This window comes from Vicugna pacos, chromosome 27 (assembly GCF_048564905.1).
Source record: "Vicugna pacos chromosome 27, VicPac4, whole genome shotgun sequence".
In the NCBI taxonomy this organism is placed as follows: Eukaryota; Metazoa; Chordata; class Mammalia; order Artiodactyla; family Camelidae; genus Vicugna; species Vicugna pacos.
This window is the reverse complement of record NC_133013.1, coordinates 18,862,416-18,883,735: the sequence shown is the minus strand read 5'-3', so window position 1 is coordinate 18,883,735 and position 21,320 is coordinate 18,862,416. Positions and strand designations below refer to the sequence as shown.

Genomic DNA, 21,320 nt, shown 5'->3' with positions numbered 1-21,320 from the left:
AATAGGACTCTACTCGTTTACTGTCCTCTTGGTTGAACTGTTAATATGCCCATTGCCCAGGAAGCAGATGAAGGTCAGACATGCTACGTGACTTGGTAACCACACGGGCTGAGGCGTCACTCCAGGCCTCTCTGACCGCCCAGTCTCTCCTGGACTTGGAGCTACAGGCTGAGGCCTCAATCGGGAACAAGAGTAGGCTCAGGACAGGGGATGAGCAAACCCGACAGGAGAGGGGTCGGGAGAGACAGTGAGGCTGGGTGGGAGCCGAGGGAGGTGGAAGGCCACAGGGAGGAGAAGGCTACAGAGTCCACGCTTTCAACCTGAGCACAGCCCAGGCCCAGCCCAGCCCATCCCAGCCAGCCAGAGACTGTGTAAAGAACGTTCAGAACTTTCAGTCCTTTGCCAGAACCTGACAAAGTGTCATTGTTATATATTGTCACCAGTCATGGACATAGATTCTTATCTTCTAAATGGTGTTTTTGGCGTGTGTGTGTGTGTGTGTGTGTTCACTTTGATACTGAGAGAGGAGGCAGGGTCACATTACAGACTCAGCACACTTTCAGACAGGATTCAGGGAGAAGGTCCCAGGGAGTCCAGGCCCCTGTGGGGGGCTGTGACCCATGCAATCCCTTTTCACCCTCTGCCTCAGGCCCCATGCATCCTGCCTGGCCCAGCCTAGCAGCACCTAGCCAAGGTGAGCAGTTGTGGCCAGGACTTAATGACAAAGAGCGTAGTAAGTTTCCTGTCCCAGCTACCAGCCCTTGTAGTGATCACTGGGTTAGTCTGACCCAGGATTCAAATTCTGACTGTAACTTTCCGAGCACCTGTGACCTGGAGCAAGTTATTTAATTGCTTTAGGACTAAATAAATGTTCTCATCTGTAAAATGGGTAGTGCTTACTTTATAGAGTTGTTTGGAGGATTACATAAGACCCTGCATGTAAAGCGCTTAGCACAATGCCAGCTCATAGCAAATACTCAGTAAATGTTAGCCATTATGATTATTTTCATCATCATTACTGTCGGCATGACCACCTTACAATCTACTGTTGACACAGGATTTCACTGCCCAAGTTTGCATTTGTGTTTATGATGGTGTTGGCATCAAACAGTCCTTTTTAATTGCTGCTGGTTAACAAGAAAAGAACAGAGGCGGATTTAATGCGTAAATGATGCGTTGAAGCCAAGTGCAGGCCAAATGATGTAACAGCCCACTGTGCAAACAGAGGTACTGCGGTAATTCAAGTAGAAAAAAGTAGTGGGAGAACTGAGTCATTTCCCAGCACACGGCAGCATCCATAGGCATGTCAAACTCAAAAGGAGATCTGCTCTCATTGGTCAGTCCCATATCGCTGCAAGTGGCAATTTTGTTTTCGCCAAACAACATCATCCTTCCCATTAAACTAATGTTGTCACTTTGAATTGTATTGGGTTTGTGGTTTTATTTTTATTGTGTAAACTTCTCCAGAATGTATTGCTAAGTAAAAAAAACCCAAAAAATTAATATGCTACCTTTTGATAAAAAGAGGGAAGTATAAGAAAAGAGATAATTGTGTGTGTACATATATAACTTTTATTCTTCTTTTTTGCAGAAAGAAACACTGGAAGGATAAATCCAATCTAATAAAAACTGGTAAGTGTGGAAGGGGTCTGCACAGAAGGGGCTGAGGTAGGAACAAAATTGCTTTATGTGTATTTTTCTATAAGTTTTGATTCATTTTGGATTGCTGGTTGCATGAGAACTATAAGAAGGAGTATGCCCATCTATCAAAATTCATCAAATTGTACATGTGAAATATGTGTAGTTTACTGTGCAGGAATCATACCACAATAAGGGTGTTTTTAAAAAAGTGGAGTATGCCTAATACAACAAAAATAACTTACCTTAATCAGTACTGGGGAGGCTGCAGGGGTCCCTTCCCCATAAAGGGAATGCACAAGACTCAGATTAGAGACTTACTGACAGGGATAAAAAGCCCTATTGCTTCCCAGGAGAACGATCTTCCTAGAATACTATCTGGAAAACATTTCTTCTCTCTAAAAACAAGACAGTCAGGAAGATCGGCCCTGCCAGGCCTCTATGCAGACAGAACTTAGCAGCACAACGATGTGGCCAGTGTTGGGAGACAGTACAGCCACCTGTCTCCCTGTGGCCAGACCCCTTAAAGAGCACTGCCCACTCCTGTATCTGAGACAGGTTCTGAAGCACCCAGGCCCCAAGCAGGCATCAGGGTGTAGGGTGGCAGCTGCCAGTGAGACCCCACCTGCTTCAATCAGCCTGGTCCTTCTGCCCCAGGGGGCTGTCCACACTTTCTGCACGTCATGATGCGAACATGTTGGGAAGCACTGCCTCAGAGGAATGTCCGCTGAACTCCGACCTCAAAGGCAAGGGGTCAAAGGAGCGAGCAGCTTGCAAAATGGTTACATGGCACCTCGTGGGCCACCCAGGAACCAGGCCACACCAAAGGCTGCTCTGAGCACAGCGGTAGTGCAAGGAGGCTAGCAGGTCTCCTCCTAGGGAAACAATAACCTAAAAGCACCAAGGAAGAGTCCCAGGGTGAGGGCAGAGATTTCATCCATGAACGCCTGTGTTTGGGCCAATGCGGAGGAGTTAGAGACGCTTCCATGGCCAGCCCGCTGGAAGAGCCTTCCTGCCTCAGACTGAAGGGTTCATTTAATCATAGTAGCCACCGTGGCTGACCTGGCCCTGTGCTGAGTGAACACTTCACAGGTATCATCTGATGCACTGGGTAGTTTTCACCCCAGTTTACAGATGAGGAAACTGGGGCCTTGAGAGGTTAAGTAATTTGCCCAGGGATGGCGGGCTGGATTTGAGCCTAGGGCTGGGCTGCTAACTGGCACCCTCTGTGGGGGAAGGGCAGCCCCACAGTTCTGTAGTGCACACATTACAGAAACACCCACACGTATGGCAAGGAGAGTACAGGTAAACAAGCCTTGTCCAAGAAAAAGTCAGAGGTGAATCACAGCAGAGCCACCCACAGCACGGTGCCTCAGGAATCGGCGTCTGATTCAGCTCTAGTTCACTCTCTTCTAGTGGCAGAAAGCTAAGTGGTTTGTGTGTATGCTCCCCAGGTTCAAATCTTGGATCCTCCTCGTCCTAACTGTGATCCAAGCAGGTTCTCTAGGCCTCAGGGTCCTCGTCTGTAAAATGGGAATAACAATGGTGCCGTGCTGGCCCAGGGATGCTTTGAAAAATAGAGGCAATCGGAGGAAAGCACTTAGCAGGGTGCCTAACAGGGAAAGAGCTTTCTGAGAGTTTGAGCTTTAATTCAAGGGCCTCCCTTGTTGCCAAGTCTGCAGTTAAAGATGCTGATAGCAGTGTGATTTAGGGAGAAACACCTGAAACCACCCAAGCAGTTGGGCAGTGGGGGCCTGGGCCCGGCCGTCCTGGCCAGCTTTCAGCCTGAGGAAGCTCGGCCTTCCCAGCGTAGGCAGTGGCAGGGCTTCCGTCCACCCTTCCCAGGTCTGCCCCCTGTTCAGGAGCCCACAAACCTGCTTCCTGGGTTATGAATGTCACCCAACTTCCCCAAGCCACACCTCTCACCCCTCGTGTAACAGGGAGGGCCGCAGATGGCACCTCCTGCATAGAGCTCTTGTGGGGCTCCAACTCTTACCCACCACGTGTCTTCTCTCCCCACAGTAGTCAGAAGGGCCCTTGAAAGGGGCAAAGTAGTAAAATTCGCCCCAAACTGCCCATTGTTGCGGGAGTTCGATTCCACGTCCTGACCGGCCTGCCACATGCTGCGTGGTCTAGCCCTGCAGACCCCTCTCATCCCATCTCTTCCCACTGTCACCCTCTCCCACGGCGCTCTGGGAAGTGCCTGCTCTCCAAGGACAGGAGCTCACACAGCAGGCCCGTGTCCCACGGTTTCCTCTGCCTGCTGCCTGGGACACCTTCTCTCCAGACCTTCACATCTTTGTCCCTTGCTGGAGCCTTGGCTCAAGTATCACCTCCTCAGAGAGGCCTTCCCTGACTTCCCCAGGGACTACAGCATCACCCTTTGCTATTTTTGTTCCTGAGTTCATAGGATGAGCTGAACTTCTCTTATAAACTTATTTACTTATTTACTTGCTGTCTGCCTCCCTCACCACTGGAGCCCTGGAGCAAGGCCTGCACCCAGCAGGTGCTCAGTGAATATTTGAGGAAGGAATGAATGAAGCCCCTAGTGCATAATCAACCTGCCACAAACAGAGATTTTTATTGTCACAGAACATTCGCTTCGCGCAGCCTCTCCTGGCTCCCCTGCCTCACTCAGGGCTCCTGAGAACCTCGGTGGAAGTCCCTATCAACTAAAAAGCACTTGAACTGTCAGTGAGAGGCATTGTTGGCCGCCCACAGCTCTCCCTCCTGGGCTTCTCAGCACCCTTCCCTGCCGAGTGCACAGCCCTGCGCACGGGCAGTGCTGGCAACTTTCCCGTGCAGCCAGCTCCTATAAAGGCTCTCTGCTCCCCAGGTGTACCAGCCCCACTGAGGGATAATACTTGCCCTCCTCCAGGTATTAACTGGCTTTTCCCCCAGCAATGTTTGTTTTAGGGATTAAAGGTAGTAGAGGAGCCTGTAATTTCCAGATTCATCTGTTCCCTTCCTGGCAGCCGGCACTACATTTGTTATTTTATTTTCCCAAGCCCCTGATAATACCGCTCCAGACACGTTGGTTTGATAGCATCACCCAAAGGGAAAACTCTCCAGTGCTTCCTCTAAGCCAGCAGACAGGCTCTCGCTGGCTTCATGGAAGGACACCTGAGCTGAATGTTCTCAGCATCCCTTTCCTGCCTTCCCTGGGTCAGCCTTGAGGTACCTGATCCTTTTCTCCTTTTTTTCTGTTTTCTTTTTAAGTCCTACCGTGCCCCCCACCCCCATTTATCTGGCACAGTCAAGAAATGGCTACTTCACGTTAGTAAATTTTCAAAATAATTCCTTTCAAGCACTAAAACTTGGAACAATGAAATACATTTTAAAAAGAGCTTTATTGACGTATAATTGACACACTGCAAACTGCACCAATTTAAAGTGTACAGCTTAATCCGTTTTAACGTTCGTTTATACCCATGGAATCATCGCCACAATCAGAATAATGAACATATCCATCACTCCCCAAAGTCTCCTCCCGCCCCGCCCGTCCCTGCCGCTCTTCCCCCAGCAACCACGGATCTGCTTTCTAAATACATATTTAATGCAAAGCTGTCTCATCCACTTCCTCACCTAAGTAAACAGAGTGTGATCAGCGTGATTGTTCCTCTCCTCGATGCAGCATTATCGTTAGCATTCCTGAGAGCCATGTCCTCAGATGTCGTGGAGATACATAAGATTGCTTGCCCTGAACACTAAATGGCCCCATTGTTGCACTGCCCTGCCTGGCAGTTTGGGGTTTGGGAGTTTTCTCCCTTGCTGCCAGCTGTCTGGGTGCATAGTTCTGAGTAGACAACTCCTGCTGCCTCGAACCCTGGCACGCCAACCCACGCCACTCCCATCCCTCATTCTGGACCAGTGGTTCTCGGCCAGGGGCAATTTTGCCTCCCAGGGAACATTTGGAAATGTCTGGGGATATTTTTGGTTGTCATAACGGGGGTGAGGGTGCTATTGGCCCCTAGTGCTTAGAAATCAGGGATGTTGCTTAACATCCTACCATGTATAGGACTGTTCCCACAAAAAAAGAATCATCTGCCCTAAGATGTCAGTAGTGCCAAGGTTGAGAAATTCTGGTCCGGATTACAAAACTAATTGGAAAACTCAACAAGAAGACATGTTAATTGAGTGTTTCTTTTCTGGATCAAGAGGGAGAAGGAAGGGCAGAGCTTGTTGGAGCTACAAGGCCAGAAGGGAGGGCACAGCTTCAGGAAGATCCTGGCGTTTCTCAGGTACTTCCGTCTAACTCTACCAGAGGAGCTCGCTGCCTTCCTGAGGACAAGCTCTAGGGGACTCAGCTTGAGGCTCCAGGGCCCAGCATTCAGCAGGTGCTTAATGAATGCCTGCCAGACTAGACTGTACCCAAAGCACCTATTAGGTGTCCAATTGTGAGTAGCGCTGGCTGGGCATTGAAGGTAAAGCAGAAGACACAAAGCAGGCAGAAGGGAACCATTAAACTGACCAGTGACTTGGGGATGTGGCGGAGCCAGCAGGTAAGAGGTTAAGTGCAGATGTAGCCCAATAATTGGGAAAATGAGAAGGGCTGGCTGTGCCGGGATCCTGTCCCAGCGTGACCAGATGCATCACCAGCCGACTTCTAGCTCCTCCCCCCACCCACAGACACCTTGTTTGCCTGTCCTATAAAGGAGGTTTTCCCAAAGTGGTTTAGCCAGAACTGGAAGGGCCCTGCCCCATGATGGGCTAGGAAGAGCCTGATTGTTGCCCCAGCAGCGTTCAGGATGAACCCCAGGTGTTCTGGAGCGAGATGGTGAAGTATGGGTATGCTTTGTTCAGTTTTGCATGACTAAAAGTTTAATTATCTTATTCTAAAAGTTATGGTAGAAATTACTGAAAATGCAAGTAAGCAAAAAGAAGACAAAAAGCTCTCAAATCCCACCCTTTTAGGGAAAACACCAATTAAATTTTGTTGTCTGGCCATCTATGCATGTATGGATGTGGTGTAGACATTTTGATTAAAACCAGGTGTGGGTGCTGCGGCTGAAGGCTTTGTTGGAGGTGCCTGAGGGTGGGGAAGAGATTTGGAGAGAAGAGGACAATGGGAGTTCCTGGGGTGAGGGTGACTGGCTGGATTTTACCATAGGACTACTGTTGCCCAGGAGCCTCCCAGATTAGCTCCAAATCCAAGGATCAAGAAAGGCCTGGCTGGCTGGACCCTTCCTTTGGGATCCCTGCTGGGAAGCTGGGTACTTCCTCCCTCAGGCCTTACCCATCAGGCCCTGCTCCTCTTCACAGGTCATCCTCCACCCTATCTCTAGGCTTCTGTCACCTAGGGTCCCCTGTCCTATTAACTGTAAAACTGATCATGTGATCCAGAGGCTCTGGGGCTTCCCAGGGTAGCAGGTGGGTGTGGGGGGGTGCCAGCTCCACAGGCGGTTTAGCTCCCTCTGGCCTTAGGGCCTCAGATAAATGGGGAGTGATGAACGGAACAAAACCTGCCCACAGGACTTGTTCCAGGAGATAAGGGAAGAAGTTGGCTAGCGGTCACCAGCTGTGGCAAGCTTGGATTCTCTCCTGAGGGCCCATTCTCAAGGAGAGTGGCTTCCACATTCTTTTTTTAACAACAGGATTGTTGTAAAATACAAGTGTATGTGAAATCCTAACCCAGGAGCAGGACTAAGGTGAAGATGCTCTGGGCAAAGGCAGGGCAGGTGCTCACTCGCTCAATCCTCTCCTCTCTCCTCCCCTCAGTGATGCACTTCTGAGCAACACAGTTTAACGAATTCTCCTCGTGCCAAAGGCAGGATTGGAGGGGCAGGCTGTCGGGAAGAAACTGGAAAGCTCCAGTTCCTCTGCCAGGATGGCAGCCATCTGAGACAGGGCTAGCCCCTCCTCCTCAGCCCCACTGCGGCTCCCCTGGGGCCAGCCTCCAGGATGGGTGGGGCACTCAGACAGGATTGCTTTCTTTCCAGGCTGACCTTTCTGTAGGTCAGAGGACAAGTGGGAAAGGCACTGGGGGACTGAGAGGCTAGGTGGGGCGAGCGCTGTCCCTATTTCCCCTCAATGAGGTTCTCTTGCTCACAGACTGAGGAAGAACCGTGACTCACTTCCTGTCTCCATCTGACTGAAGTATTGTTCTCCCAATGTGGCTGGTGCTGCTGCTGGAGGCTACCCCAGGGTGGCCCCTAGGAGTCTGCTTCTTTGGGGGCCGGTGGTGGTTCCCACTCTGAGATAGGGCCAACTGGACTTATCTCTCAACTCAACTTTCAGAACCCCACATTCTTCCCCAAATTTCCAGTTTTTGCATGGGTGCCCAAATGGTAACTTAATCCATTAAATGAACATTATCTCCATTTTACAGAGGGATAAATTGAGGCTCTGAAAATGAAATAATGCCGCAGGGATTTGAACCCAGGTTTGTTGGTTGATTTATTACCTACTTACCTAAGGAATATTACCTAAACTTTCAGGACCTCGGTTTTCTCCTCTGTACAGTGTAGATAGTGATACATAAGAGGTGCCTGAAGGAAAATTATACCCATCTTAACGGGGTTTGTGGTGAGAACAAAATAAGTTCACACAGGGAAAGAGCTGAGAACAAAGGGCTCCTGGCTCAGAGTACGTGCTCAGCGGTGATCATTTTTGTTATTATCCCCAAACCTGTGCTGAGGAGGCCACAAGGTAATACTGTGCTTCCAGGTTATCTCAGAGGGAACAGGAAAGGATGGGCAGGGACTGCTCTGCAACCTTGGAGTAACCCAGCCTGGGGAGCTCTTGGCCATACTTCCCCTCTTTTCTTTCTCAGCTCAAGCAGTGGTGGCCTCAGCCAAGTAGCACAGACGTTTTCTAGGGCAAGGACCCAGGGAGAGAGAAAAGCCGGCTGGTATATTGCAAGTAGTCTGGATTTAGGCTCTGCCGAAGCCCCAGATCGACCTCCTCCAGGATCTGAGACCTGCTAGTTGTGAGACCCTGGGCAAATTATTTGAACTTTGTGCGCCTCAGTTTCCTTATCTGTAAAATGGGATTAATAATGTCAGCCTGGGAGGATTATGTAGATTAAATAATATACATAAGGAGGAGATAATATAAAGTGACTGGCCTCGTGCCTGGCAGGCGGTTGGAGTTAAAAAAAAAAGTTTAAAAAAAATTAAAGGGGGATGGGCTACTTGTTCCGCTTATTCACCTGTCTTTATAGATGCAGACAAAATCGTGGGTCCTCTTAATAGGCCACGAGGATTTGCCCAGCCGCGGAGAAGTCTGACCTCCGGTGGGGTACCCCAGGTGCGTCATCCCAGGGCACTTAACCCGGTCGTGCCCAAGCTCGTGGCTCAGAAGTGGGGAAGTGGGGGAAGGAAAGAGCCAGCTCCCCCAGAATCCGGCCGAGACTGGGCTCAGAGCGACGCCGCGAGCCCTCCCCAAGTTCCGAGTTCGGGTCTCCGCGGCCGCCGGCCCAGGGAGCTCGCGGCGCGAAGAGCCGAGCCCGGGGGCGGGGGCGCGGGCATCGGGGCCTGGGGGACGCGCCGAGCCGCCGCCAGGGCTTTGGGATCGCCGGCCCCACTTCCTCCCCGCCCGACCAAGAGCCGGAGGCAGCAGGCGCCCCGGAAGGCCGCAGGGCCGCCGCTCCGGGACCGGCGCTCGTGGTCTGCGGTGCTCCCGCCCGAACGCAGCGCGGGCCCGGGCAGCATGGGCGACGCGGCGGGCCAGGGCCGCGGGACGGCGGCAGCGGCCGGGGAGCGCGGAGGTGGCGCCGCCAGGGGGAGGGGCGCGGCGGCGGCGGCGGAGGAGGAGGAGCCCGGGCCGCCGCAGCGGCTGACAGCGGCCGGAGTAAACAAGCCGCGCCGCCGCGGCCCGGCCGCTGCCCCCGCCCGCGCCGGAGCCGGAGCCGAGGCGGAGCCCTGCCCTGGTCGCCGGCTCGGCTGAGGCCGCGCCGCCGCGCCTCCCCGCCTCCGCGCGGTGACGCTGCTGCCGGGCGCGGGGACCGCGCCGAGCCCAGGCCCCCGCCGCCGGGCTCTCCGCTCGGCCAAGGGGCGCCCGAGCCGCCGCGACGCTCGCCTGTAAAAGTTTCCCCGCCCGGGCTCCCTAGGGTAAGCGGCGAGGGCGCGGGGCCCGAGGAAGGCAGAGCGTCGGGAGCCGGGCCGGAGGGGAGCCGGCCGTACCGGGCCGCTCTGCCGGAGGAGCGGGCTCCGCGGCCCGGGCGCCCTGGCGGGGGATGGTCGGGGGCGCTGGCGCCGAGGCAGCGCTGACCCGGGCCTCTCGGGCCCGGCTGCCCGCCCGGCTTTCGAAACTGCCCCCGGGGCCGGCCCCGAAGGTGGAGCTGTGGGGAGCAGGAAGGGCGACCCGCAGCCCACCTGAGCGCGCCGGGCCCGGCTCGGCCCCCGGCCTCTATCGGTGCCGGTACTTTTCCGCTTGGGGCCGGGGCGAGCCCTCTGACCTCAGGAAGCGCCTGCCGGGGCCCCCGCTGGGGCCGGGATGGGGAGAGAATTCCAGAGGCGCTGGGTGCTCCCGCCTCCCCGCGGTCTTTCGGGGGCCGCCGCCGGCTCGCCCACTCCGCGGCCGGGGAGGGCCTGTGCTCCCTCCGGGGGAGGGGAGGAGCGGCTGTTTCGCGTGGCGGAGGGGATTATTCACCCCCGGGGCCTCGCCCCCGTCCGCACACCTGGGCGGCGAGAGACTCAGGTGAGGGATCCGCGGGCGCTGGGAGGCTGGCTCAGGACGGTTCTGGGAGGCCTGGCCGAGGCCCCTGCTGCCCCCGTGGGGTGGCTGGACTGAGGGGCGGCCTGCTTACCAGACAGGTCTTACAGCAGTCACTTGTCAGTTCAGTACCTGCTTTCCCTCCATTCCCTACCCTTTGCCCCTGGGGATGCAGACCTTCCTCCAGAGGGTGTTGGAGTTATTTCTGCCTTGGGAAGTGCTAGGGTGATGTGGCCTAGCGAGGGCTGGGCGGCTGCTGTCCAGGTGTGGACACAGCATGGAAGAGTAGCCAAGCCTGACCTGTCTCAACCGTAGCCGCCCAAGTTTTACTATTTACTATATTGGACTTCTACGTAAGATTTGATTTTTAGAAAGTGATTCTGTGACTTAAAAGAAAAAAGTTTGGAAACCTCTGGTCTAGCAGTTTTTACTACCAAGGAAACTTGAGGCCCAGAGAGAGGAAGTTACTTGTTTAAGATCACTCAGCAAATGAGTAGTTGAGTGGGGACTGGAATTCAGAATTTCAGCAGCGCCTTCAATGCCGGTTACAGGACCTGACTTGGTGTCTCTTTGCTGAAGAGTGTTGATCAGTTTTCCCAGGCAGCCCTGTCCACGTCAGACCCCCAGTGCCTGGGAAACAGCAGCCAGATGGGGGTAGGTTCAGTTTGGGTGCCTCAGAGGGGCTGTGTCCTGTGTCGGGAGATTCCTGGGGCTGGAGAAGCGGGCTTTGATAAAAGCCAGGAAGACCACCCACAGCTCTCCCTGTGGCCACAGCCTGGAGCTGAGTCCCATGTGAGAGGGCATCACAGGAGGCTAGAGATACAGCAAGCCTCTGGGTTTGAGCTAAACTAGGACTCAGAGGGTGAGTCAGAGTCTGGGATGGGGGTGGGGAGAATCCCATTCATTCATTGTTCTCAGTGCCTGCTCTTTTGGGAGGTGGTCCTCCTTCCCTCCAGGATGCTGAGGCAGAACTATCTGGGGGTTTCAGGCTCTGTGGAAGCCATATCCACTGCTCACCATGGCTGGGGATGCTGGGCAGAGGAAGGCTGGTCCTTTCTTGGGGGATTGTTTGGTTGGGCCTGAAGCCTGCTTTCTTTTTGTGTGCTGCGAGGTGATAGTTGATTGTCTTTAATGCCAAGCAGCTGCAGCTCCATCCACAATGTGCCAGAACCTGGGCTAGAATCAGATGAACCCAGTCTTGATTTGGGGGCTACGTGGCTCACAGCTCTGTCATCAGGAGGTGGCCTGCTTGGCATCTGGACCAGGCAGCTATTGTGGGAAGAAGGGTAGAAGAGGCTTTGTTGCTGTCAGGTTCTGCCCCTAGGGCCCCACATCCTCAGTTAAATGAGAGTCTTGGGGTCTCTTCATCCCCTCGGGCCAGATATCTGGCTGCCCAGCCATTGCTCAGACCAGCTTTCTGGACCTTGGTCGCCCAAAGCATCATGGGGCTGTAGCTTCTGGCCTGTCCGGGAACCCTGTGGACTCTGCCCATCAGGGTGAGGAGGAGCTGCATTGTGGATGCCTCCTGCCATCAGCTGTCAGGTTATTTTGGTGTAAACTGAAAATACTCCAAGAACTGTGTGTTGAGTCTCTCCAGTCTGCAGGGTGGGACCACAGCAGGAACAGGCAGGGAGGCTGGTTGTGGCTGAGGGCAGCCCCTAGGGTTCCCAGTGGTGAGCTGCCTGCCCATCTCCCCAGGGCCTGGGTGAGCCAGGGAGCTTTGTTTTGCCATCCAGCAGAGTGGCCTCCTTTGGGGCTGGACCCTAGGAGTGGTGGGTGCATCCCAGGCCCTGTGGACAGTGCTCTGCTCAACAAGCTTGGCACTGAGGTGGGATACCTCTTGCAGCCCCACTGGGACCTTCCCCAGCTCCTCCCCACCCCAAGGGGCTTGGCTTCTGGCTAGTCAGGGGCCCTATGTGGGGACAGTTATGTGGCCCCAGGCAGAGAGGTCCAGCTGTCTGTTTGCTGAAGGAGGAAAAACAACATGGGGACTATTGATTCAGCCTCACCTTGGTGCTCCTGGCTCAGCAGCCAGTGTTTGCCCTGGCTGCCCGGGCTCAGATTACGCAAGGCTGGTGGGCGTGGAGCAACCAAGGGGCTGCCGCAGGCCTGCAGGCCAGGGCTGGGTGGCCCCAGCATTTCCCAGGAAACAGCGTAAAAAGGACCCTGACTTTGCTGATGGTCGCCTGTTTGGGCCATAGAGGGAAGGTGAAGCCACTGCGATCCCCCATGCTCAGGCCCCAAAGCCCCCATCCCACCTTAGATTGCCCACTCTTTCTTACCAGGGACTGTGGGTCTTTGCAGATAACTCCCTACTGGGTCTGCTTTGCTGAACCAGGAAACTCTAGTGAGCTGTGTAGGTGCTACTCATTAAAAAACGAAAAAGCCAACATTGTAATCCTTTATAATATTTTATAGACCTGGGTAATTAGGAAAATATACAACAGCACAAAGAAGAAAACAATTACTCATAATTCTCACCATCTTGAGAGAACCATTGTTAACATGTTAGCATGTGTCCCTCCAGATTTTGCTCTGTGGTTATATATAAGCATACACGTATAAATAGTTTTTCAAAAACCAAGAGGGATCGTGTGTATCTATTGCTTTATAACCCATCTTTTTGACTTTGATTCTGGCAGGCATCTATTCAGTTCTTGCTTCTGGTTTTAAGTGACTCAAACCTTGTTACTTTTTATCTTGCTCCTGGATTCTTGTGTGTGGAGGGTCCATTTGTCCACCTACCTGATTGCCCTTGAGGGGCCGGATTTTCACCCCTCTCCCCCAGTGCCCCTTTCAGTCCTGGATTGGGCCATGGAGGGGAAGGCATCTTTAGTGTGTGGCTGGGAAGAGACTGACTCTCCCCCTTTTCCTTGCTTGTACCTCTCAGAGCCGGCAGCCCTCGTCCTCCCCGCACAGCCCTGCCTGTCCCGGCCCCATGCCCCCGCCAGCCAGCCCCGGGCCACAGGCAGTGAGCAGGTACGCGACAGCCGAGGCCCTGTGACCAGGCCAAGGAGACGGGGGCTCCGGGGTCCCGGACACCTGTCCCCCCCCATGGAGCTGAGGCCCTGGTTGCTATGGGTGGTAGCAGCAGCAGGAGCCTTGGTCCTGCTGGTGGCCGATGCCCGTGGCCAGAAGGTCTTCACTAATACCTGGGCCGTGCGCATTCCTGGAGGCCCAGCCGTGGCTGACAGTGTGGCACACAAGCATGGCTTCCTCAATCTGGGCCAGGTAGGTCTTCTTCCCTGCTGCTGGACTAGGCTTAGGACATGATCGGTGGTGGGGCCAGTGAGGGCAGGGCACCGGGAGCAGGAGCTCTGGGGCTTGTCTTCTCAGGGGCATCTGGGTAGGAAGCGTGTTCTGGCCAGGGATGAGAGCCGTGTTTTGTCCTGCCCTTGGGCTTCTAGCTCAGTGGACCAGCATATCCCAGGGAGGGTGAGCCCCCTTGGTCCCTGTGCCTCTTGCTAGGTCCTGGGCAGGGAGCAGGTGCCCACCACCCTCTGCCGTTGTGAGCCTCCCCTCGCAGCCGGTTGTCCACCCCCGTCCCCCGCCTCCCCAGGGACTGACAGATGGAAAGCCCAGCTCAGTCTCCCTGCTCTGTTGCAGATCTTCGGCGACTATTACCACTTCTGGCATCGAGCAGTGACAAAGCGGTCCCTATCACCTCACCACCCGCGGCACAGCCGGCTGCAGCGGGAGCCTCGAGTGAGTGCAGCCCCAGCCCCTCCTGCTGCCACCCTTCCCTTTCTGTTTTCAGGAGGCCTCACTCTCCCTCCCCGCTCCTCCACCCACACCATCTCTCCCTCACTCCCTCACAGGTAGAGTGGCTGGAGCAGCAGGTGGCAAAGCGACGGACCAAACGGGACATATACCAGGAGCCCACGGACCCCAAGTTTCCCCAGCAGTGGTACCTGGTACGTTGTCTCCCCAGCTGTATTTATCCATCCACGGAGGGGTCCTGCTGGTGGATGAGGCTGACTTTGAGGCTTCCATTCAGTCTTCATCTGTCTGCTGAGTAATCTTTCTCTAGCCCATTCTTCTAAGCCTGAGGAGTGCCCTTCCAGAGTCCTTTGTAATTCCGTGGAGCCCAGACAACCAGTGGTGGCATTTCAGGAGCAGGGGCGGGTGGAGAAGGAGTTTTTGGGGGTGACAAAGGGATTCTTCAGGGTTCCCGTAACCTCCCCCAACAGCCAGATCTCATAAGTGCGGGTGATGGGGGTGGGTGTCTCTGCAGTCTGGCATCACCCAGCGGGACCTGAACGTGAAGGACGCCTGGGCCCAGGGCTACACGGGGCGTGGCATTGTGGTCTCCATTCTGGACGATGGCATTGAGAAGAACCACCCGGACTTGGCAGGCAATTATGTGAGGAGATGGGGGTGGGAGGCAGCGATCCCTGGCGAGGGACATCTAGGGATGTTCCTGTTCTGTCAGTGTGGTCAGGCTGTCCCTGATGATGGGCACATCTTTTCCAGGATCCTGGGGCCAGCTTCGATGTCAACGACCAGGACCCTGACCCCCAGCCCCGGTACACACAGATGAATGACAACAGGTAAAAATTGGCAAGTCCTTGGCCTCTGCTTCCCTTCTTTCTTCCACTGAGGCAGCAGGGCCCAGTCTGTGTTAAGACATGCCCAGCCTGAGAGACTGAAGTCTTTTCCACAGTCCCGGTCTGGCTGTAACTCTGAGGGAGGGTTTGATGAGAGCGGAGGTGGCCATAGGCTGAGTGGAGTGTGTAGAGGGGGAACTGTGCACAGACACGGGACAACCGTCAAGGATGGAGCAGCGTGTGACCTTTCCTGCTCCTCAGGCTGCATCTGCCATTCTCTGTCCACTGCTAATGCTGTGCTCTTGGCCCTGACAGGCATGGCACACGGTGTGCGGGTGAGGTGGCCGCAGTGGCCAACAACGGTGTCTGTGGCGTTGGCGTGGCCTACAATGCCCGCATTGGAGGTGCGTGTGGGCTTTGGCCTCCCTGTCTTTGGAAGGACCCTTCGGGTGGGATTCTCCTCTGCTCACTTCCCATCCAGCCACTGTCTGTCACTTTCCCACTCTGGATCCTTGGACCACATGGCTCTTCTTTGGAGGATTCTTAGCAACTCAAAGAGCTGAACCACCCGTGGTGGTGGCCCTGTGCTGCATGGTGGAGGGAGTGTTTCTGAACAGGTGTCTCCCTAAATCTTCACCACCCACTCTGAGTCCTTACATGGCAGGCCTTGACCACCATGGTCCTTTGGGACCCCAGAGACACATCCTAGTCTGGAAGGTGTGGTTGAGGGCCAAGGTGCTCTCTTTTCCCCTGCCCGGGTCTTGTCTTTGAGAGGCAGAGACCGCAGCCGGCTGAGGAGTTAAGGGGCTTACGGTTTCCAAGCACCAGCCTCTGGGTGCAGGGCTGGATGTGCTCCAGGGGCTGCCCCTGGCAGCTGGACCCACGCAGCATCCCTCTCCCCGCCCCCCTCTGCGGCCAGGGGTGCGCATGCTGGATGGCGAAGTGACAGATGCAGTGGAGGCACGCTCACTGGGACTGAACCCCAACCACATCCACATCTACAGTGCCAGCTGGGGCCCCGAGGATGATGGCAAGACCGTGGATGGGCCAGCCCGTCTTGCTGAAGAGGCCTTCTTCCGGGGGGTCAGCCAGGTGAGGTGGGGGTCCTGGCCCAGCCCTGGACACCAGGCCCAGCCTCTGAGGGGCAAGCTGGGTGGCACTATCTTTTCCCTACTTTCTTCTTTGTGTTTTTCTGTACCTGTTTACTTAGTCTTGTGTTTAATTTTAATTTTACACAGAGCGTGTTTATTAAAATGTTAAGGGATTAGAAGCACAGAAAAAGAATAAAGTAAATAAAAATTGCCCATAATTCCGCTGTCTGGAATCACCACTGAGCATTTGGGTGGTGGTTTGGGTCAATTTTTTTTATGCAAAAACAGATAAGACACACCAGGGATCTCACAGGGGAATGGGGGTGGGGGTGGATAGAGGGTCCCCGGAGAATGAGGCTCCAGTCTTCCCAGTCTCCAGCAGTGTCTTCCTGCCAGGCCTCCCCCAAGTCCTGTTCTCTTGAGTGACCCCAGCCCACTGTGTCCACAGGGCCGTGGGGGGCTGGGATCCATCTTTGTCTGGGCCTCAGGAAATGGGGGTCGGGAGCACGACAGCTGCAACTGCGACGGCTACACCAACAGCATCTACACGCTGTCCATCAGCAGCGCCACGCAGTTCGGCAACGTGCCCTGGTACAGTGAGGCCTGCTCGTCCACACTGGCCACGACCTATAGCAGTGGCAACCAGAACGAGAAGCAGATTGTGAGTCTTTTCCCGGGCAGAGGCTGGGGAAATGGGGCTGCCTGCTGGCTCTGCCCAGGGCTCTCTTTCCAACCCCATCTGCCTCCCACCTGCGTGTGGCTGGGTGGTAGTGGCTAAGGCATCATGGAACGGGAGTTGGGGGGCTCTCTAAGACCCTTGGGGGCTATGGAGCTATTGCTGAAGCCCCTGAGAAGTGTATACTCTCCCTAAAAACATGCATTGCTCTTAATGATCTCCAGCCTCTAGTTCAACCCCCTTGTTCCTTGGGAAGCAGGCCCGGAAAGGGCCAGGCATTGGTCTGTCCACAGCAAGTTAGCAAGGCAGAAGCTGGGACCAAGGTGTCTTGGCCCTGGCTCCCAATTTATGGTGCTCAGGGCCTGTGGGCAGAGGGAGGGCAGGTAGGTGGCCTCTGGGGCCTTTCACCCTCACAGGCCCAATATCATTCTGGTAGGTGACCACTGATCTGCGGCAGAAGTGTACAGAGTCTCACACAGGCACCTCAGCCTCAGCCCCCTTGGCAGCTGGCATCATCGCTCTCACTCTGGAGGCCAAGTAAGTGGTAGGGCTGAGGGGCAACCCTGTCCCCACTAGCGCCCTCTGCTGGACAGCCCTGGGTCTCCAGCCTTTCTCCAAAGAGATTGAGCCCTCAAGCCTCTCCATTGCTCCTTTGCAGTAAGAACCTCACCTGGCGGGACATGCAGCACCTGGTGGTACAGACCTCAAAGCCAGCCCATCTCAATGCTAACGACTGGGCCACCAATGGTGTAGGCCGCAAAGGTGAGGACAGGGTGGCCAGTGGGCTGGATGGGCAGTTGGTGGGGGGCATTCTGTGCCTCCTAGCTGACTCTGCCTTCCCTGCCCCACAGTGAGCCATTCGTATGGCTACGGGTTGTTGGATGCAGGTGCCATGGTGGCCCTGGCCCAGAACTGGACGACAGTGGCCCCCCAGCGGAAGTGCATCATCGACATCCTCACTGAGCCCAAGTGAGGGCTGGACCCTGGCTGGGAGGGGGCAAGTGGGACCTGAGGGTCGCAGGGGTGCCCACTGGTCCCCCTGGGCCAGGCTGATAGACCATAATGCTGCTGTCTGCACAGGGACATTGGGAAGAGACTGGAGGTGCGGAAGACCGTGACCGCCTGCCTCGGGGAGCCCAGCCATATCACACGGCTGGAGCATGCTCAGGCGCGGCTCACCCTGTCCTACAATCGCCGCGGTGACCTGGCCATCCATCTGGTCAGCCCCATGGGCACCCGCTCCACCCTGCTGGCCGCCAGGTGCTTACCCTCCCCACCGCCTAGCTCGTCCTCTCTCTTACCCTACCTGCACTCATTCATTCATTCACTCACACAGTCCTGACGGTCACCAAATACATACTTCTTCACGGGGGCACTGGTGGCGTTTTGGGAGAGACGATTTTGTCCTACAGGACTGTCCCGTGTTGCAGGAATCTCTGATTCTGCTGATTAAATGCCACGTCTGTGTGCCTTCCCATGTGTAAAGCCCTTGCACATTTCCAGAATCTTCTGGTTCAGAACATTTGGCCTCTTGGGAAACAGAGCCAGCAGGCAGTTCCATCCCAGCACTGGGGGAGAGTGCATGGTCCATGTGTTGTGGGCTAAGTGTCCCCTGGCTGGGGTCTCCCAGAGGCCTCAGGCAGCTGTGTGTCCTTTCCTTTCCAGGCCACATGACTACTCTGCAGATGGGTTTAATGACTGGGCTTTCATGACAACCCATTCCTGGGATGAGGACCCCTCTGGCGAGTGGGTCCTAGAGATTGAAAACACCAGCGAAGCCAACAACTACGGTATTGGGGGCGCTTGAGGGCTGGGGAACAAGGAGAGCTGACGGGGTCTGGGGTGCCAGGCATGGTCCCAGTGCCCTCTAACTCTTATCCCCCACAATAGGGACGCTGACCAAATTCACCCTCGTGCTGTACGGCACGGCCTCTGAGGGGCTGCCCACACCTCCCGAGAGCATCGGCTGCAAGACCCTCACATCCGGCCAGGCCTGTGTGGGTCAGTCATGGATGCTGTTGGGGTTTGGGGGCCCAAGGCTGAGGGGACAGAGGGTGCCCGTCCTAAAGGAGGAAAAAGGGTGTGAAGAGACCCTGGGGCCCTTGAGATGACCACAGTTCTCGGGCGAGGAGCTCCTGGAGCCGCCAGTGACTGTGCTTGGGGCTGAGGTCCACAAGCTCGTGGCTCGACGGTCAGGGGGAGGTTAACTGACACCCACCCTCTCTCCTGTGCTGGCAGTGTGCGAGGAAGGCTTCTCCCTGCACCAGAAGAGCTGTGTCCAGCACTGCCCTCCAGGCTTCGCTCCCCAAGTTCTCGACACACATTATAGCACTGAGAACGACGTGGAGACCATCCGGGCCAGCGTCTGTGCTCCCTGCCACGCCTCGTGTGCCACATGCCAGGGGCCAGCCCCCACAGACTGCCTCAGCTGCCCCAGCCACGCCTCCCTGGACCCTGTGGAGCAGACATGCTCCCGGCAAAGCCAGAGCAGCCGCGAGTCGCCACAGCAGCAGCCACCCCGGCCACCACCCCTGGAGGTGGAAACAGAGCCGCGGCTGCGGGCGGGGCTGCTGCCCTCGCACCTGCCCGAGGTGGTGGCCGGCCTCAGCTGCGCCTTCATCGTGCTGGTCTTCGTCACTGTCTTCCTGGTCCTGCAGCTGCGCTCGGGCTTCAGCTTCCGAGGGGTGAAAGTGTACACCATGGACCGTGGCCTCATCTCCTACAAGGGGCTGCCGCCCGAAGCCTGGCAGGAGGAGTGCCCATCCGACTCAGAAGAGGACGAGGGCCGGGGCGAGAGGACCGCCTTTATCAAAGACCAGAGCGCCCTTTGACGAGCGCCTACTGCCCGCCCCTTCGAGCCCATCCCCTCCTTGGGCACTTTTTAATTCACCAAAGTATTTTTTTATCTTGGGACTGGGTTTGGACCCCAGCTGGGAGGCAAGAGGGGTAGAGGTGGCTTCCCATCTTGGGCCACCTGACTGCCTAGGGTGGGACCCCAGGACCAGCTATGGGGGCAGGGGAGGACCTCTCCCCACTGTTAGCACCCCTCTATGTGGAGAAAGGAGTGAAACCTTTAGGGCAGCTTTCCAAGGTCCAGGCCCTAGCCAGAGGTCCCTGCAGAGTGAAGAGGGGCAGCCCTTCCCTCATGAGATCCCTGACCTGGGCTGCAGCTCTTGCCCCTTCCCTGTCCCTCTAAAGCAATAATGGTCCCCATCCAGGCAGCAGGGAGGCTGGCCTAGTGGGTATTTGAAGCAGGAGGCCACCTCTCCAAGGGCTTTTGCATCCCTGACCCTGTCCCCAACCTCTCTGGTGAGCCTTGGGCGGAAGCAGTGAGTGTAGGAAGGGACCAAGGCAAGGCAGGTACTTCTAGGGTGCGCACATGTGCACATGTATGTCCCTTTGCCCATCTCCACTACAGTTGGCTGCCTGCTGAGCGAGGCTGGCCCGGCCCCATGCTGGTGTCCTGACCACCCTCCCCTCTCTGGCACCCTCCCCTCCCGCCAGGGCCCAAGTCCCTGTTTTCTGAGCCCGGGGCTACCTGGGCTGTTGGCACTCACAGTCCCGGAGCCCCTGGGTGGGTGGTGGGGAGGGACGGTGGCCCAGCCGGCCTCTCCCGCCTCCCACCCGATGCTGCTTTCCCCTGTGGGGATCTCAGGGGCTGTTTGAGGATATATTTTCACTTTGTGATTATTTCACTTTAGATGCTGGTGGGTTTTTTGTTTTTTGGGTTTTTTTTTTTTTTGTATTTTTAATGGGGGTAGCAGCTGGACCATCACCTTCCCACACCCACTGTCCACCCTGCTGTTCCCCCGGCTGTCCTGGCCCTGTGGTGTGGGGGGCTGCAACGTGTTGCTGAGTGAGGAGTAGGTGAGCCCCACATCCTGAGGCAGGCCAGGCCAGGCGGGCCCCAGGAAAGGAAGATCATGGTGGGAGGGGCAGGCTGTCATCCGTTTCAGATGGGGCTCGTAGTGCCAAGGGCTCATGGGTCACTGGTTCTCCAAATGCCAGGGGTGAGCAGGCGGTGGTGTTGAGCCCCCTCTAACACTGTGCCCTGGTGGAGAAAGCACTGACCCATCCTGCCCCCCAAGTCCCTCTCTTCTGACGTGCCTTTCACACCCCTCCCGTTAGGACAATCAGTCCCTTCCCATTTGGGAGCCCCCTTTTCTTTCTCTCCCCCAGCCCCTCTTGGCACCCAGCCACCTGCCCAGGGGTGCCCCCTCCTCTCCTATCCCCCCTACCCTTGTGGCCAGCCCAGCTGGTTTTGTAGGATACTGGGTTGGTGCACAGTGATTTTTTTTTTCCCTTGTAATTTAAACAGGCCCAGCATTGTTGGTTCTATTTAATGGACACGAGATAATGTTAGAGGTTTTAAAGTGATTAAACGTGCAGACTATGCAAACCAGGCCTGGTCTCCAGTGTGATGATAACTGTTCTTCCCAGAATCCTGGGGCTGCATCTGGGATGGGATGGGGTGGGGGTAGGGGTTGGGGGCAAGTTACATGCCCACATGATGTCCTGCCTGCCTCTAGGTGCCCAAAGTCCATCTCCTGAGGGGTTTAGGGCCTCCTTCAGGTGAGATGTGGAAGGAGACAGCAGCTGGAAACAAGTCCTGGGGTGGGACAAGTGAACCCCAAGGGTGGGACTAGCTAAGCACTCCCACCCCCACAGGCCTGGACTCCAGAGGGGTGGAGAGTAATGGCCTGTGTCCAGTTG

General features: G+C 55.9%; 1 protein-coding gene across 6 annotated transcripts; it reads left to right on the top strand.

The window, feature by feature from the left end:
• The first annotated feature begins 1,615 nt into the window (after positions 1–1,615).
• Positions 1,616–21,010, top strand: FURIN (furin, paired basic amino acid cleaving enzyme). Of its 6 annotated transcripts, XM_072950809.1 has the most exons (17): positions 6,388–6,426; positions 8,801–8,886; positions 13,184–13,524; positions 13,900–13,998; positions 14,112–14,207; positions 14,528–14,656; positions 14,767–14,843; positions 15,156–15,244; positions 15,760–15,932; positions 16,380–16,592; positions 17,044–17,144; positions 17,266–17,369; positions 17,459–17,576; positions 17,688–17,867; positions 18,273–18,397; positions 18,498–18,608; positions 18,846–21,010. In XM_072950809.1, the coding sequence occupies exons 3-17, from the start codon at positions 13,348–13,350 to the stop codon at positions 19,436–19,438; spliced, it is 2,385 nt and encodes a 794-aa protein (XP_072806910.1). In that variant the 5' UTR covers positions 6,388–6,426; positions 8,801–8,886; positions 13,184–13,347; the 3' UTR covers positions 19,439–21,010. The 6 variants fall into 6 exon arrangements, with proteins under 6 accessions (XP_072806912.1, XP_072806909.1, XP_072806913.1 ...); XM_072950811.1 differs by lacking the exons at positions 6,388–6,426; positions 8,801–8,886 and adding an exon at positions 1,616–1,632; XM_072950808.1 differs by lacking the exon at positions 8,801–8,886 and having other exon boundaries at positions 6,319–6,426.
• Positions 21,011–21,320: the final 310 nt, after the last annotated feature.